Below are 15200 nucleotides of genomic sequence, written 5' to 3'. Positions count from 1 at the left end.
GCTCTGGGAGAAACAATGTTTGGTTAATTTGTTCCCTCCTGCAGCAATTAAAAAATCCTCTGTGAAGGAGAGGCAGGCCTGCTTTGGCCCACTTGGGGACTTGGTGAACCTGATCTCGTGGGTGGCATCCCTGCCTATGGCAGGGGGTATGGAGTTAGATGATCTTTAAAGGTCCCTTCCAACCCGAGCCATTCTGTGATTCTGTGATTAGGAGCAAGGCCCTTCCTAGAGCTGAGACCACTGCCAAGGGCAAAAAGTATCTGTAAGCCGAATCAGGGCTTGGTTCCTAAAGCATTCCTGACTTCACAGAATCACAGAATTTCTAGGTTAGAAGAGACCTCAAGATCATCGAGTCCAACCTCTGACCTAACACTTGATTGACTTGATCCTGTCAAGCTGCCTTCTCCCCCATTTTTGCCCTTGAGAGGCCCCCAGGCTTTCCTGTGTGAAGAGCAGAGTCCTCTGCTGTCTTATAGATTCCTTCTCTTCAAACCAAAAGAAAGCCAGCAGCTAACTCTTTTTCCTTCCTTGTCTCCGTCCGTCCATCCTTCTGTCCGTCCTTTTAGTAACATGGCACCTTTCCAACAAGGGTGCAAGCACTTTGGAAATGCCCACGTAACTCTCCCTTGCAGTGGAGGAGATTCCTGGCACAGTCAGACATTCCGTGTGTTCCCAGGTACCAGGGATGAGCCCTGTAGCACCCACACTGCACTTACTGTACTTTGTTATCCTGTGGGTGCTGCTGGAGCAGTGGTGTGGCAGTGCAGTGCTGGAGGGCTCTCTGTAGTGTATAGTGATGTTATCCAAGTCCCACATCCACTTCTTTCTCATTCCCAAGAATGACATGCCATAGCAAAACATTTTTTCCTCTTTTCCAGTGTCCAAAGACAGAGATTAAGGGTCTTGGTAAGTGCCCTAGCAATGTCTCTTGGAGCAGAACTGCCTTGGAAGCCACTGTTACACGTGGGTCAATCTGTTCTAGGATTCCCATGGAAATGTAGCATTTTGACTCTTCGTTACTGAATATTTGGGGTCACATTTGACCTGCTCTTGAAAAGTCTGCTGCTTGCTCTTTATGCAGGACTTGAAACTAGTCCATGTATTTATTTTGTCAATGCTTGGGTTTGAGTTAGCTCTCCCTCTCCTTTCCCTTTTCACTTTCTTTCACCTTTTCAAGCATTGTGGTGTGGCCAGCTGTGGAGAGAGGGTGAGTAGGAAAGAAAAACTGGGTCTCACAGTTACTCCTAGTCACCTTTGATTCACAGAAAATGGTCCTGAAGGTGGTCTCTTCAGCTAATGGGGGGTGTCTTCCTAGGCCACCGTGTGCTAGGGGCGAGGAGGAGCAGGCCTAGGACCTTCAGCTGTTGGACTCTTCATGCAAGCCCTGCTGAGACATCTTCAGGTGTGATCTGGAATGGTTCCTGCTTGGCTCGTTACTCTTGCATAGGATGTGGTTATTGGGCTTGTAAGGAAACAACTTATGAACATCCTGTTCTCATCTACTCCCTTCCCCGGCAAAGCCATTCCTCCTGCTGGAGAAGGGACTAAGCACTGTCACTGGGTGCTAGGAGAGGAGTGTCAGATCTGAAACCAGTGTGAATGATGGAGCGCCTTGTTTCTCACAGGGCTGCCCTGGGAAGCAGAGGTAGTGGTGAGTTCAGAAGATCCCTGCTGAGGGGGAAGAGGAGCCATAAAGCTTTCAAGACCAGGCACAACCAATGCCATCAGCTCTTGCTCTGTTGCATGTGGTTGAGCCATGCTCTGCCTGGGCAGCAGGCAAACAGGTGGTGTGTGCTCTGTACTGTGGAGCCTTCAGCATCAGCAGGAAGCTATGCCAATGGCATAATGCCTCACTTGGGCTCTTCTGACCTCACTCTAAGCAAGCAGCCCCAAACCGGACAGGTCTGCAGAGGTGCTTTCCCTTTGCTCGTCTGCAGAAGGGCTTTCCCTTGGCTGTGGGGTTTGGTTGCAGAGCTGGATCCCAGCCTCTGCGGGGTCTGAGCTCTGCCCAGGGAGTAGCTGTCAGGAAAACCAGCCCCACTTGAAAGGGGCTGCACAAACTTGTCTGCTGCACAGACTTGTCTGCTGCTTGAACACCAGTTCTTCAGCCTCTTAGGCTGTCTCCTCTCAGCCCTTTGGGTACAAATCTTCTGGGTTGTTTTAGGTGAAAGAGTCATAGGGTTTGTAGATGGTCAAGGGCTATTTGCTGTTAACTCTTATAAGGTTTCCTTTAAAAAGGAAACCAAACCCAAAGTATTGTGTGTACATGTGGATGGGTGTTTGTGGGTACCAGGGTGGAAAATCACAATATCATGTCCTCCACTGTTGGTGTGATGCTGTTTTATTGTGATGGTCTCTGAAGCCATGGCGGTGGCAGACCCCAGCCCAGGGTCTCAGACAACACATTCTCCATGAGCAGAAGTTGTCTCTGGTCCCAAGAAGGAAGCCAGGAGAAGGAAAGTTCGCTTGCACCCCTGGCCCTGCAAGACCTCTGTCTCCACAGAGCATTGACCAGGAGGCCCTCTTCAGGGAGCATCAAGGGCAGCTGTGACCAAGGCAGAAGGACCAAAATTTCCTTTCCTTTTCGTCCAACGAGACTCCTTGCAGGAACATCCACTGCCCTGTCACTGAGAAGCTGGAGTCAACACAGGGACTGAAGTGGGTCAACACAGGTCTGGGGCCTTCCTGAGAGCTGTGATGACAGCGAAAGCTTCTAAATCAATGAAGGGTTTTTGAAGTCAAATCTATTCGTGAGGCTCCCCACGCCTGTGCTCCCATCATTCCTGTTCCTGCTGGAGCCATGTGGGATGTCCCACCAAACACTGGCCTCAGGCACAAGGCATCTTCTGGGGTGGCTGTTCCACAAGTGGCTCTGGGTGGGTGGGGATGGTTGGATCCTCTTGAGAAGGGATTTTCCTTGTGGAAACATGCAGCGTGATGGTGCGAGGCTGAGGTCTCCATTTCTGAGAGCAGCCAGCCTGAAGCTCAGCAAGGAGGGTGGCAGCTTTCTGTCTTGCCAGAGACCAAGTTTGTATGGCTTAGGACAGCTGCCTCCTGCAGAGGTAGTCAGGGGACTCAAGTGGAATGAAAGGAGTTGGAGAAGAGGAGGGAGCCTTGAGAGAAACACAACTTGTATGCTTCTGCTCTTCTGTTCTTCTGTTCCTGAGTCCTCAACCTCTTTGTGGTGACCCCTTGGTGCACAGGAGAGGGAAATAGCCAAGCGCTGCAGCACAGCTCTGTCCCTCCGATCCACCCCTTCCTTCTTGGGAGGAGAAAAAGAGGGGTATGTTTTGGAAAGAGCGTGACTATGATGAAGCCTTTTTGCACTTTCATTCATTTTGCACTCGTTTTTATTTTTCAGCATTTTTGATATTTGCACCTCCCTTTTTTGTGTTTTCATAACAAAAATACTTTCGTTGTAGCCAATGAAGCTATCCCAAACTTTGTGTCCTGAGTACACAGAAGTTTAAAGGTCTTATATATATAAATTTATAACTATATAAAAATAAATTTATATATATAGATCGTGATGTGATGTGTTTTGTCAGTGTTTTAAAATAATAAATGAATGTGAGCAATTGAAGTCAGCACAGCTGGAGACTGCTTATTAAGACACATCCCAGGACTCCCCCACCTCCTGCCATTGGGGCACCCTGGTCCCTGCCCATCCCACGGGAGGCAGCGGAATGGGGAGGGGCTGATTTATTTCTTCAACATAAAGAACCTGAAGGAAAATCCTAGTATCAATCCTAGTGTTACTGGCCCTAGCTGGGAGGACACCAGTTAAAGGGGTCTCTCTGTGCTGGGTGCACGCTGGCCCCTCCACCCCAGGTGGCCTCTCCTTGAGGTTCAGGGGGAGTGTGTCCCACCCCGGGGTGGGGGCAGCTGTCCTGGGGTGTGCCTGTGGCCTTGCATGGCCTCAGTCACAACCAGCCCCAGCATGATCAGGACCGCATCTCCCAGAGCCATGTGTACTGGGTGTAAGCTAAAGGGCACGGAGGCACTGGCACTGGGGTCCCAGTGAAAAAAGGGGGGCCTCTGGGAGGAGCCAGGGAGTTCCCAGAGCAAAGGACTCCCAGGGAGGCAACAGGGAACCAAAGAGGACAAAATGGATACACAAGGGGCTCCCAGGGCAAACAGATGTGGACACTGGGACGTGCTGGGGAACTCCTGTGCTAAAGAGGGATAAAAAAATGACAGGGAACAAAGGGAACCCCCAAGGGCTCCTATCTACCTCCACTTCCCATGCCCCTGCTTGCTGGGAAATCCTCCTACTCACAATTTCTGACCTGCCATCCAACCCAGTGTGTCCTGGCACTGAGGACGAGGAAGATGCCAGGAACGTGGAGCTGTCCCTCAGCCATATGCTGCTGGACTGTGCCGAGGTGTATGACTTTGCCAGGGATGGTAGGTGCCTCTATGCTGCCTTATCACATGGACTGGCACAAAGGTGGCCACACTGCCTCCTGGCTCTACAACCCCTACCAGCTCCCAGTCTCTCCAGAAGTAAAACTGAATGCTCTGGATGTGGTGGTTTTACTCAGGTGGGCAGCTGAGCTCCACCACAACTGTTCTCTCATTCCTCAAAGGAAAATGGGATGAAAATACAATAACAAAGACTCAAGGGTTGAGATAAGGATGGGGAGATCACTCAACAATTATAATCACGGGCAAAACAGACTCATTAGAGGGAGATTAAAGAAATTTATTGCCTATTGCTAACAAGCAAGGGAAGTAAGAAACAGAAAACAAACCAAAAACACCTCCTGGTTCCAACCTGCTGGGGTCAGATTTATTCCCAGCAGGCATAGGCACCCCCATCTTCTTGGGATACCTGGATGATAGTGAACATATTGCCACATTCACAGCCAGCTGGGCTCTCTGCTGGACACTGATGTTCCCAGATGTGTACAGCAGCATGACTGCCCTGTGACATTGACACCTGCCATGGTTGTGTCCCAGGATGGCTCCATTGCACAGTGTCACAGAGATGGAGGAGCTGGGGAGCCGTGACACAGGGACAGGTAGCAGCCATCAGAGCTGGATCAGCCCACATAGCCCCTTCAGCCCAACACCAAACCCTTTTCCTGACACCCACCCTGCACCTGGTGGCCCAGCAACATAGCGGCACCCTTGTGGCCCTTGCCACATAAACCTGGGGTAGCTGGGTCATTACTGGCCCATAAAGTATCAGGGCTTAAATTAACTAATGAAACTCTAAAGGTGATGGGGGTAGCAGGGACTGGAATAACAGTGCTATTTTGGGGGGACACCATGCTGAGACTAGGGGATTAAACAATCACAGGGCATTATTATTGTATGTACCCAAGGCAGGGACTAACTTGTTGGGAAGGGATTTGATTACGAGATTGGGCATTCAAATAGTAAGTTTTTAGACTGGAATAACAGTGTTATTAATGGGGTGCGCTCAGACCCTGAGAGAAAAGCTATATTTGCCTTTGAATGGAAAGACTGAAACGGGGTGGAGGCAACAATACAATGGACAGTTTTACCTCCAGGGTTTACAGAGTCACTGAACAGATTTTGGAGCAATTCCAGCCTCTGGAGGGGGTGTATATGTTACAATATGCAGGTGAGCTTTTATTGTCAGAACAGGACAAAACAGTTGTGAAAGAAGCCAATAACAAAACATTACACTTTCTGGGAAAACAGAGTTTGAAAGTATTGAAAAATAAATCACAATATGTAGAAAAAGAAGACAAGTATTTACAGCTTCTAAGTGTCTGAGGAAAAACGAAGAATAAATCCAGAGAGGTTTCAGGAAATTGTTGAGCTACCCCTACTGTAAAACTAAGAAAGAACTAAGAAAGTTTTGAGGGGTTAATGCAGTATTGTCGATTATGGATAGAAGCATATGCTCAGAAAACAAAAGGGCTGTATCTTAAATTATTAGGGGGGGAGCCTTATATACATGAATGGACAGAAAAGGAAAAGGAGTTAACAGAAAAATTGAAGCAGAGCTTAATGAGAGCACCAATCTTAGCTCTTCCCACATTAAAGAAGCCTTTTATCTCTTCACTACTGTGGATCGGGGAGCAGCACTGGGAGTACTGACCCAGGATTGGGGGATAAGCAGCAACCAGGGGCTTATTTGTTTAAACTGCTGGGCCCAGTTTCCAGAGGATAGCCTGAATGCATTAAAGCTGTAGCAGCAACTGCTAGTCTGGTGGAAGAAAGCAGGAAATTAACCTTTGGGGTTAATTAAGAGTCAAAGGGAACCACAGAATGCCAGTATCACAGAGTTTCATTAGCATCCCATAGTGTCACAGTGCCATAAAGTTGTGAAGATTGTCATAGAAAGCCTTGGAGAGCCCAAAAAGAGACATAGAGTGTCACAATGATATGGGTTGTCATAGGTTCTTATGTCAGAGAGTCAATCATATATGTCTTAGTGTGTCTTAGTGTGTCAGTCACAGTGTGATAAAGTGGCAAACCATTGCAGAGTGTCAGCGATTGTAATAGACGCAGACTACCACAGTCAGAGTCTCAATGTGTCGTAGAGACTCACAGTGTCCTCAAGTGTCTCAGAGTGACAGAGTTATCGAGCGTCACAGACACATAGGTTATAGAATGTCACAGTCTCACAGAGGAATACTGCCAAAGATTCTTGGATTCAAAGTTTCATAGTGTCATAGTGTCAGAGATTTTTCACAGCGCATCACAGTGTGATAGAAGATAGTAGTGTCACACAGTAAAAGAAGTCACCGTGTCAGTGTCACAGAGCCTTCTACGGTGTCCTTGGGATTCTTAAACTGTCACAGAGAGCCACAGAGAACCATGGCATGTCACTGAGCATCCTCAAGAGTTATCAAGTGTCACAGAGCAACCTAGAGCATCACAGAGTGATTTTCATAGAGTGTCTCTATTAGAAAGTCCAAGAATCATTAAATGTCCTTGTGTCCTGGAGAGTCTTTGAGGGTAACAGAGGGCCAAAGAAGACCATAGTGGTCCAAAGAGTGCCAAAGAGATTCATTGATCAGTTACAGCGAGTCCAGAGGTGGGCTACAAAGATGATCAGAGGGTTAGAGCATCTCTCCTATGGAGAAAGGCTGAGAACTGGGGTTGTTCAGCCTGGAGAGGAGAAGGCTCCGGGGAGACTTCGTTTTGGCCATTCATACTTGAAGGGTTCTTATAAAAAGGATGGAGACAGACTCTACTAATGTAGATAATGTTAGGACAAGGGGGAATGGTTTTAAACTAAAAAAGGGGAGATTTAGACTAGAGGTTAGAAGGAAATTCTTCACTCAGAGGGTGGTGAGGCCCTGGCACAGGCTGCCCAAAGATGTGGATGCCCCATCCCTGGAGGAGTTCAAGGCCAGGTTGGATGAGGCCCTGTGCAACCTGATCTAGCGGGTGGCATCACTATGGCAGGGAGTTAGAACTAGATGGGATTTGGGGCCCCTTCCAGCCCAAACCATTCTGTGATTCTATGACTGAACTTGTACCCAGGTAAAAGACAAAGGGGAAAGTGTTTTAATGGTTGTCTTTGTTTGTCACTATCCAAAGCTGTTTTAATTGACAATAAATTTAAGTCAGTTTTCCCCAGGTTAAGGCTGTGTTGTGTGTCAGGTTAACTGACATTTATCTCTTTGTCTTTATCTTGACCTGTGATTTTTTTCACCTTGCGTTCTCCATGTGTTTCTGAGGAGGGGGAGTGACAGGTTGGCTGGGTGGGCTTCTGACAGCTAGCCAACACACCATCTGTGTTATGAGTGCATGTTTGTGAGGCTACCATTGCTGGTAGGGCACCCAAGGTGTGCCTCCCTTAGCTCTCTGCAGGCTTTCTCCTCATCACACCTTCCCTCACAACACTGGGCTTTTGTTAGCAATAGGAGCTGCTGTTGTGCAGCTGGGCCTGGCTCTTTCTGAGCTGGCCCATGAATCCTTGGAGCAGGTGGGACAAGTCACAGCAGCAGATACAGATGGGGAGGGGGGTGGTGAACATGCTCTCTAAGTAACGTGATTTAAAAGAACCTCATGCAGTTTTAATTTATGCTCATTTCTCCATTTCTCCTAACTGGAGGTTGTCTTTATTTAAACCATTTAGAAAATCAGCCAAGCCATTTTCACTGCGCTCAGGGGAGAAGGAGGAGTTTCTCAGGCTGTTGTCTTCCAGCTCTTCTTCCTTCCCTGCCCCTGTGAGTCAGTGGTCACGTAAGACCCGCTGCTATCAGCATTTTTACAACTTTGGTTGTGGGTCAACAGCTCAAAGTCTCATGGTGATGGAATCACTCCAAATGTCCCCACACCACCCATGCCAGCTATTATGTTTTCTATCTGTTTTCCCAATTTTCGAACTCATGCTCTGGATGTTACATTAACACCTCAGATTTCCACTTTCTAGCCTTCTGTTCTACTCTCACATCCGTAACTCACTCTAGTTGGGCAGAATGCTACTGGTTTAGTGGAGCTTGAGACACCCAGAACTCTACTTGCATGCGTTGTTTCCTGTGACTCCTTTGCCTTGTACTCTCACACCTTTTGGCAAAGAAGCATCCCTATTGCATAGTGTCCTGTCTTTTTTTTTTTAACCATATGGCAGCTACCACTTTCACAGCTTTATGAATTTCTGAGTTTTCCTATTTTTTAAGATCACGTGAATTGTATTTTTCCATTACTTGATATGGCCATCAACTCAGGGTATTATTTGTTAAACAAGAACAGGGGTTCCCTGGATTGTAATTCTTAGCATTATAGGTTGTGATTGTACAAGAAGGCAGTGTGTTGCCTACCAAATCATCAGCTGCAGCCTACATTGTTAGCAGTCACCACATCATCTGTACCAGTCCTATGGGTGGGTTTGCTCACGGGTCAAAGGTAATATTCAGAAAATTGCAGCACTAGTGCAGCACTACGGTTTATCTTAAAATATTGTACTAATGATGTTCTAGTGCAAAGTCTCACACCAGCGTGTTAATCTAGAGGTGGAACAGACATTAAGACACACATCTATGATAAGGCAGATGACATAAAAGGGGACTAAAAGTGTCCTCTAGAACTGTCATGATCATCTCTGGGTTTTCACCCCCTTTTGTATTGTGAGCAAAACAACCAGTATTGTGTTTGTATCTTTGCTTGCTGGGTGCCTTACCCCAGCCTCACACTGCCTCCAGAGAAAATTCTCCTTCCTCCTACCCTGATGTTTTGCTAATCTGTTGTCAGCCAGCACCTGCACAGATCTGTGCTGCAAGCTCTGCCTTGGCTCATTGACTCAGCTCTGGGTCAGGCTGGCTGGCTAGGCCTGTTCTGGTTAGCCCTTTAGCCAGTCTTGCATGAGGAACATTATTCACTATTAAAGCAATGCCTAAAGGCATCAGACTATGTAAAGCCCATGCAGTTCCTCATGCACAAGCAGTTGCTTGCATCAAACATGCAGATTTTCCTGAATTTTACTAGTGAAAGGGTTGCAGAAAGGCAAGGCAAGGCAAGGATCTGCTTTCATGTCCCACATAAGGAGGAGGTTGCCCTGTGGGACATAGGGAAGGCAGTGGCATTTCCAGAGACCTATGAGAAGCTGAAGTTATTCTAATAACAACTGAACAGGCCAGCACTGATCCCAGCGAAGTGCATAAGATAATGCCAGTGCATGAAAGAACAGGGCTGTCCTGTGCTCCCAGAGCTATGAGGATGATCTCAAATTATTACTTACCATTATTTAAGAGTCACAAGGAATTAAGGGCAGTGTGGGGGAAAGGACAATAGCAATGAACTGCCTGAAAAAAAGGAGGGACCCTGGAAGTGGTTGAACCTTGAAGGCAATATTATGTGGGAGGCAAAAGGGAAAGAGAGTAGCAGCATCTCCAGGCTATCCTAAAGGGGAGCTGCCCCAACAGTAACCTTTCTTCGCCTTTTAATACAGTCAAGTGCACTAAAATCATTCAAGACCTGCTGACATTGGCAGTGCTGTTTTACTTCTTCCATAGTTTTGTCTTCTGAAAACATACTTTCCCTGTCACTTGCAGCAGAGAGCCACAGCTGTGAAGGGAATCAGCACATCTCCAGGTGACTGTGGTGGACACAGTGAGACAGCTGAGCTCCACTGCTCCACCCCACCAAGGGCTCCAGCCCACTGTGTTTAACCATGTCTGCTACTCCTTTACCAGTTCCCTGAGGGAAAAACCTCACCTGAAACTACTCTGCTGTGAGAATGCTGAAGCAAGGTACAGCCCCCTCACCTGCAGGAGCGCATCCCACAGCGAGATGGGTGGGAGAGGGCTTCAGCTTCTGCACCAGAGTTTAAAGACCTGAGTTTGACGCTTAACAAGGGGTGAGCTCCCATTGCTGCTCCAGCTGCCAGGAGCAGTGGGCAACTGTTCTCATCTATACTCTGCTGGGTTCAGTGCTTCAAGCTGGCTTCCCACAGTCTTTCTTCAGCATTTACCCACCTGTGTGAGCTCTTCTGAGTCTGTCCCTTACACTGGGACCCTCCCTGGACAGAAAGTTCCCTGTAGGCAAAGGACATGAATGAAACTGTCAGCTGCAACTCAGGGAAACTCTTCTCTGCTAGGCAGTGCAAAGGAAGGAAATCACACTGAAATGCTAAATGCCCTTCAGTTCCTGCCTTTGGCTGGAAAATGTTTTTGACTGACTACTCAGGAAGGTTTCCAGCACTGCTCAGCTTCCTTTAAAAACACAGAGACCATGCAAATCCCTCCATCTCCATTTTTCCCCAGATGAGTAAACTCAGTCACAAGAGACTTACCTAAAACTTTGTCACAAACAGGTTAAAGATAACCATGTTTCCCACATCACTATCTAGTGCTCTGTCCTCCAGACCAAGCTTCTACCTTTAACCTAGTCCATCAACCCAAGCCAGCAACTCTTGCCATAGCTTGGACTAATCAGCTCCAAGGACTGGGCATACAACGCAGTAGCAAACATGGGGAGCATGCACTCTTACCTGATAGGAGGGACAGGTTAGCATAGACAAATGAGATGGAAACAGAACATTCCTACAAGACACAACTTGAATTTATATTTATTATATATATATATTTATATATGTACCTTTGTATAGATTAAACTGGGTGGAATTTTATCGTATATATTTTTTGGTATAATACATACAAAACAGGAATGGGAATGTAGCAAATACAAATCATTACATTCCTTGAACAAACTCTGCCACATTGAGACTGAAAAATTGCATGCAATGGGGAGACATAGAGAAGGGAAATAAGTTCTATTTAAAAAAAAAAAAAAAGAAGCAAATACAATCTAGGTACAACTGTCAACAGAGGAGCAGCACTATATATAGCAAACCTGTATAAATTAAAAGTAAATTTCACTCTGACATCTACTATGACTTAAAGTGCAACAAAGCCTTATTTACCTACAGAAAACAGGAAAAATTACCCCCTCTCCCTATTCCAACCTTTCCCTCAAACAAAACAAAACAAAACAAAACAAAACAAAAACAACTAAAGAATATACATTATCCACAGTCCTATAGAGACACTTACATCTACTCAGTAGCACCAAGAATCTGATACGGGTATAATTAAAATCAATTAAAACTCAGGAGCAATGATAACATTTGTTTGCTGCTTTTGCAGACTTCCTGCCCTTTATTAGTGTCTGGGAGAAGGAGGCAGCTCTCCCTGTGCTGAAAGCAAAGGTGACAGTGTCCTCTTCAGTGTCCCAGGACACCTCTCTCCACCACTGGCCAAACCATTCTGGCAGTAGGCTAGAAACACAGACACACAGTGAGAGCAGCAGGGGTTATGCTAAGGGGATGGGACAGGAAGCTGAGGCCCAATTTGTGTGCCTGGGTGTCTATAGGTCTACACGCACACATGTGCATGCGCATGGAGGGAACAGAACTATCTACACAGAGCTGAAGGGTTGTGTGAGTCCAATACACGCGGTGAGCCTCTTTGGTGAGAGGGTGAAAGGAAGGGGAGGGAGGGAGAGGAAGGAAGTCAGCACAGGTCCCCTCTTGCGAGCCCCTGGTTGTGCCATTTCCCAAGGCCAGGGGCCTGTGCACCACAGTTCATCCGTCTCCACATGCCACCTCTCGGCAGGCCTCAGTAGCCAAAGGTCTCCTGGGAAGCATAGACCATGTAGAGGAAGCCATCCTCATCCTTCTCCTGCTCATAGATCTCTGAGATGGGGGTGGACACACTCACCATGCTGTGCTGGTTCACCAGCAGGAAGAAAGCCTGGGTGGGATTCAGCTGCAAGCGACGCCTGGAGGGGCAAGGGCAGGTGGACCTGGGTCAACTCACTGTGAGAGCAAGTTCTGCCTCCCCCCACGATGCTGTTCACATAGGACTGGGCCAGCACAACCAGGACCTCCTCCCATATGCTCAGGACATGCTGCTAGTGAGCCATGCTGAGCTCCTAGGGGTTCTAAGGTGTCAGGAGTTGGGGCTCTGCAAAGCTCCTTTCTCCAAACACTGCTGCGTTGGGCAAAGCAGAGGGGACTCTTCCATCGGAGCTGAAGGATAAAGGAAGGGAACCGGAGTCCCCTTTGTCAGCTCATGAAGTAAGGGAGAGGTCATAGTCCTTCATCAGGTGCTGGGTATCCCTCACACACATAACTTGTCCATACTACAACAAAATGTTGCTGTGTTTTTTCTGTCCTCTATCCTCACCCTCAGCAGCTGCCTTTGCCTCACCCTCACCCCACTTCTCTGTGTTCACAGCACGTCAGTCAGGGCCACCCTACTCACCGTATTATTTTGACCAATTCACTCATGTTGACATGGTCTGGGACAAGGAACTTGGTCTTGTCCAGCACTGGCAGCTGTTTCTCCCCTTTATAGCGTTCAATGATGACCTGGGGAGAAAGTCAACAGCAGGGTTAGCCTCAGTTTACAGTGCCCCAAGCCATAGCCTCAAGGTCATACAAGTGGAGAAGTTGAGGTAAGGCCCTCCTTGTTTCTCCCTGCAGAGAAACAAAAAAGGACACAAGCAGTGACCACCAGGTTGGCTGCAGACAGCTCTTCAGCAAGAAGTCATTCCCAAGCCTGTCTGCCACAGCCAAACAGTGGAGAGCATCCAAGATAAGTGAACTAAATATCAACTGCTCTGGCTGACTGAGAAACAGGATGCCCTAGTGGACTGATGCCTCCCCTAACATGCAGGAGATCTGTAATAGCAGCAAAATGTATTTTTAACATCACTTTCAGACTTACCAAAAACTGAGCTAAGGGCCCAACTCCCCATACACATGGCGGAGAGGACGGGGGGAAGAGAAAGAGGAGCTTGCTCAACCTGATCAGTCCTGACCAGACAGCCTCTGCATAACAGGAGACATTTTCCATCCCTTCTGTGCCATGAAGCTGAGCTGCTGCAGTTCAGCATTACCCTGCTTGTTTAGGAAAAGCTGTGGGTATTCCCAAATAAGCAAAGTTGTCATAAATAACTGCAAAGTCACACCAACACAATCCTTCTAAAAGGCGGGATTGGATTTTGCCAGTTCCTTGCCTCATGATAACAGTCAGTCACATTGACTCCAAAATGCATCAGAACCCATGGCCATTTGTCTGGTGGCAGGGGGCTTCCATGGCACTTCAGCACAGTGCCACCAAGGGAACAGCCCAGCCTGTCTTCCTTGACTTTCAAGAGATCTTGCTTGGCAAAGTTCTTACCACACCTACACTCACGGAGCAGCATGCATAAATCATGCTGCCCAAAAGATGGCTCCATGGATCCAGAAGGAACAGGGAACACTGGGATTTGCCTTTGGGAATACTGCTTGATTTGACTTTCTCTTAACTATTTGGCGGCACACCAGCTTCTGTCAGCAGCAGCAAGGCAGCTCCTGCTGCCTGACCACAAATAAAAGCACTGAGCATCTCTGGGGTCCCTGCAGACCCAGTCAGAAGTGCAGTGGAAGAACACCCAGATCCCTTCCCAGTGCAGAAGGTCTCCTGCACACCCCATTCCCACTCCTACTCTCTCCCTCTGCAGCAGAGGCTGCCCTGGAGAAGGGTCCCCTCACCAGCGCTTGTCTTGCTGGGAAGGAGAGCTGTTCCCAGACAGCCAGAAGAGTCCTGAACACCTACCAGACAGGAAGGAATCACAGGACAACACACCATTTGTGTGGCTGCACCTTCATCAGGAGCAGCCCCACATACACAGCGCATGCAATGCCATATGCCCCGTGCAGAGCTGTGGGGAACAGTGGGGCCAAGGGCAAGGATCCCAACTGGGATTTGCCTGTGGCCCTTCACTGCCTCTCAGCCCCTGCTGTGGTGGAAGGATTGCGGAGGTGAAGCTAAACACAAGCAGAAGCAGCAAGGGAAAAGTCTGGAGTGAGAACAAGGTGGTATTCCCAGACACCACTCTCAGCTTTGTCTTGCAGGGTGACACCACTGCAGCCTTTATTTACCACTGGCTACTGAGACTCATTTCTCCCCTGGAGAGAGGAATCTCCAAGGGTGTTGGCCTGGAACAGATTGAAGCCCAGCTGGTAACAGTGCTGAAGAGAGGCACCTTGCCAGTCACAGCAGCCAGCAGAAGGCAGGGGACTGCAGAACATTGCACTCAAGCCAAGCTTTGTTCCCCCAGGAGACAGCAGAGAGGTGGCTCAGCTCCTTCCACAGCCTGCTCACCACTTGCAGAGCTTCCTCCTCAGGCGTAACAGGAGGAAGTGTCCCCTAGCACAGGAGTGTGCCCTAGCACAGAGCCTGCACCCCAAGCAGTGCCCAGACAAGGGAGTGGCACAAGGCACCTAAACACCTCTCGAAGAGCCCATCCCCAAAGGTCACAAAAGGTAAACCCAGAAGCCAAAGGAACAGGACAACCAACATATGAAGGGTCCCTCAATCCACCCATGTACTCACACTGGCCATATGTCTCCTCTTTTTCCAGAGCAAAAGACCATGAAAAAACACATATTGCTCCCTTTTGCCATATAGGGTCCTGCTAAAAGAATGATTTTATGTATTTACATACCTCCTAACTTCCCTTACTCCCTGCAGGATGAGAGGCAAGCACAAACAAAGCTATCCTATCCTGTTCAATTTGAGTTTCACTTTCACAAATGAATATTTTGGCTACAGGTTTGGAACAGTCCAGTACTTTGGAACAGTCTCAAGGGGCTGGACTCTCACAACAGCCACATACAGGGATAAAGCTTGGGCCACTGGGAGACACGGAGGCTACACCTGGAGCTCAGAATTTTAACAGGAGGGTGCACAAAGGGACAGCAACGCAGCAACTGCTTGCAC

At 48.0% G+C, this 15200-nt stretch overlaps 2 protein-coding genes across 4 annotated transcripts in view; both read right to left on the bottom strand.

Moving 5' to 3' along the window:
• MAP1LC3A (microtubule associated protein 1 light chain 3 alpha) overlaps positions 1-15200 on the bottom strand; it is a 52411-nt gene that overhangs the window by 25420 nt on the left and 11791 nt on the right. The window contains exons 3-5 of one of the 3 annotated variants that reach the window (XM_068700953.1): positions 12696-12802; positions 12150-12210; positions 10407-10466 (exon numbers count right to left, since the gene is read on the bottom strand). In XM_068700953.1, the coding sequence (XP_068557054.1) occupies positions 10434-10466; positions 12150-12210; positions 12696-12802 (201 nt within the window). In that variant the 3' untranslated portion in view covers positions 10407-10433. Of the gene's footprint in view, positions 1-10406; positions 10467-10987; positions 12211-12695; positions 12803-15200 lie in introns of those variants that run through there. The other 2 variants (XM_068700951.1, XM_068700952.1) reach the window with 2 other exon arrangements.
• Positions 3427-5028, bottom strand: LOC137865451 (uncharacterized; the record flags this gene model as incomplete). The annotated part of the gene is given in 5 exon segments (XM_068700537.1): positions 3427-4230; positions 4360-4537; positions 4778-4801; positions 4803-4852; positions 4855-5028. Coding segments are annotated over 5 exon segments (807 nt in total), but the record flags the coding sequence as incomplete, so codon positions are not given.

The sequence above is a fragment of the Anas acuta genome, chromosome 16, assembly GCF_963932015.1.
Source record: "Anas acuta chromosome 16, bAnaAcu1.1, whole genome shotgun sequence".
Classification (NCBI taxonomy): Eukaryota; Metazoa; Chordata; class Aves; order Anseriformes; family Anatidae; genus Anas; species Anas acuta.
Note: the sequence above shows the minus strand (reverse complement) of the source record. Positions and strands in the feature narration are given on the sequence as shown.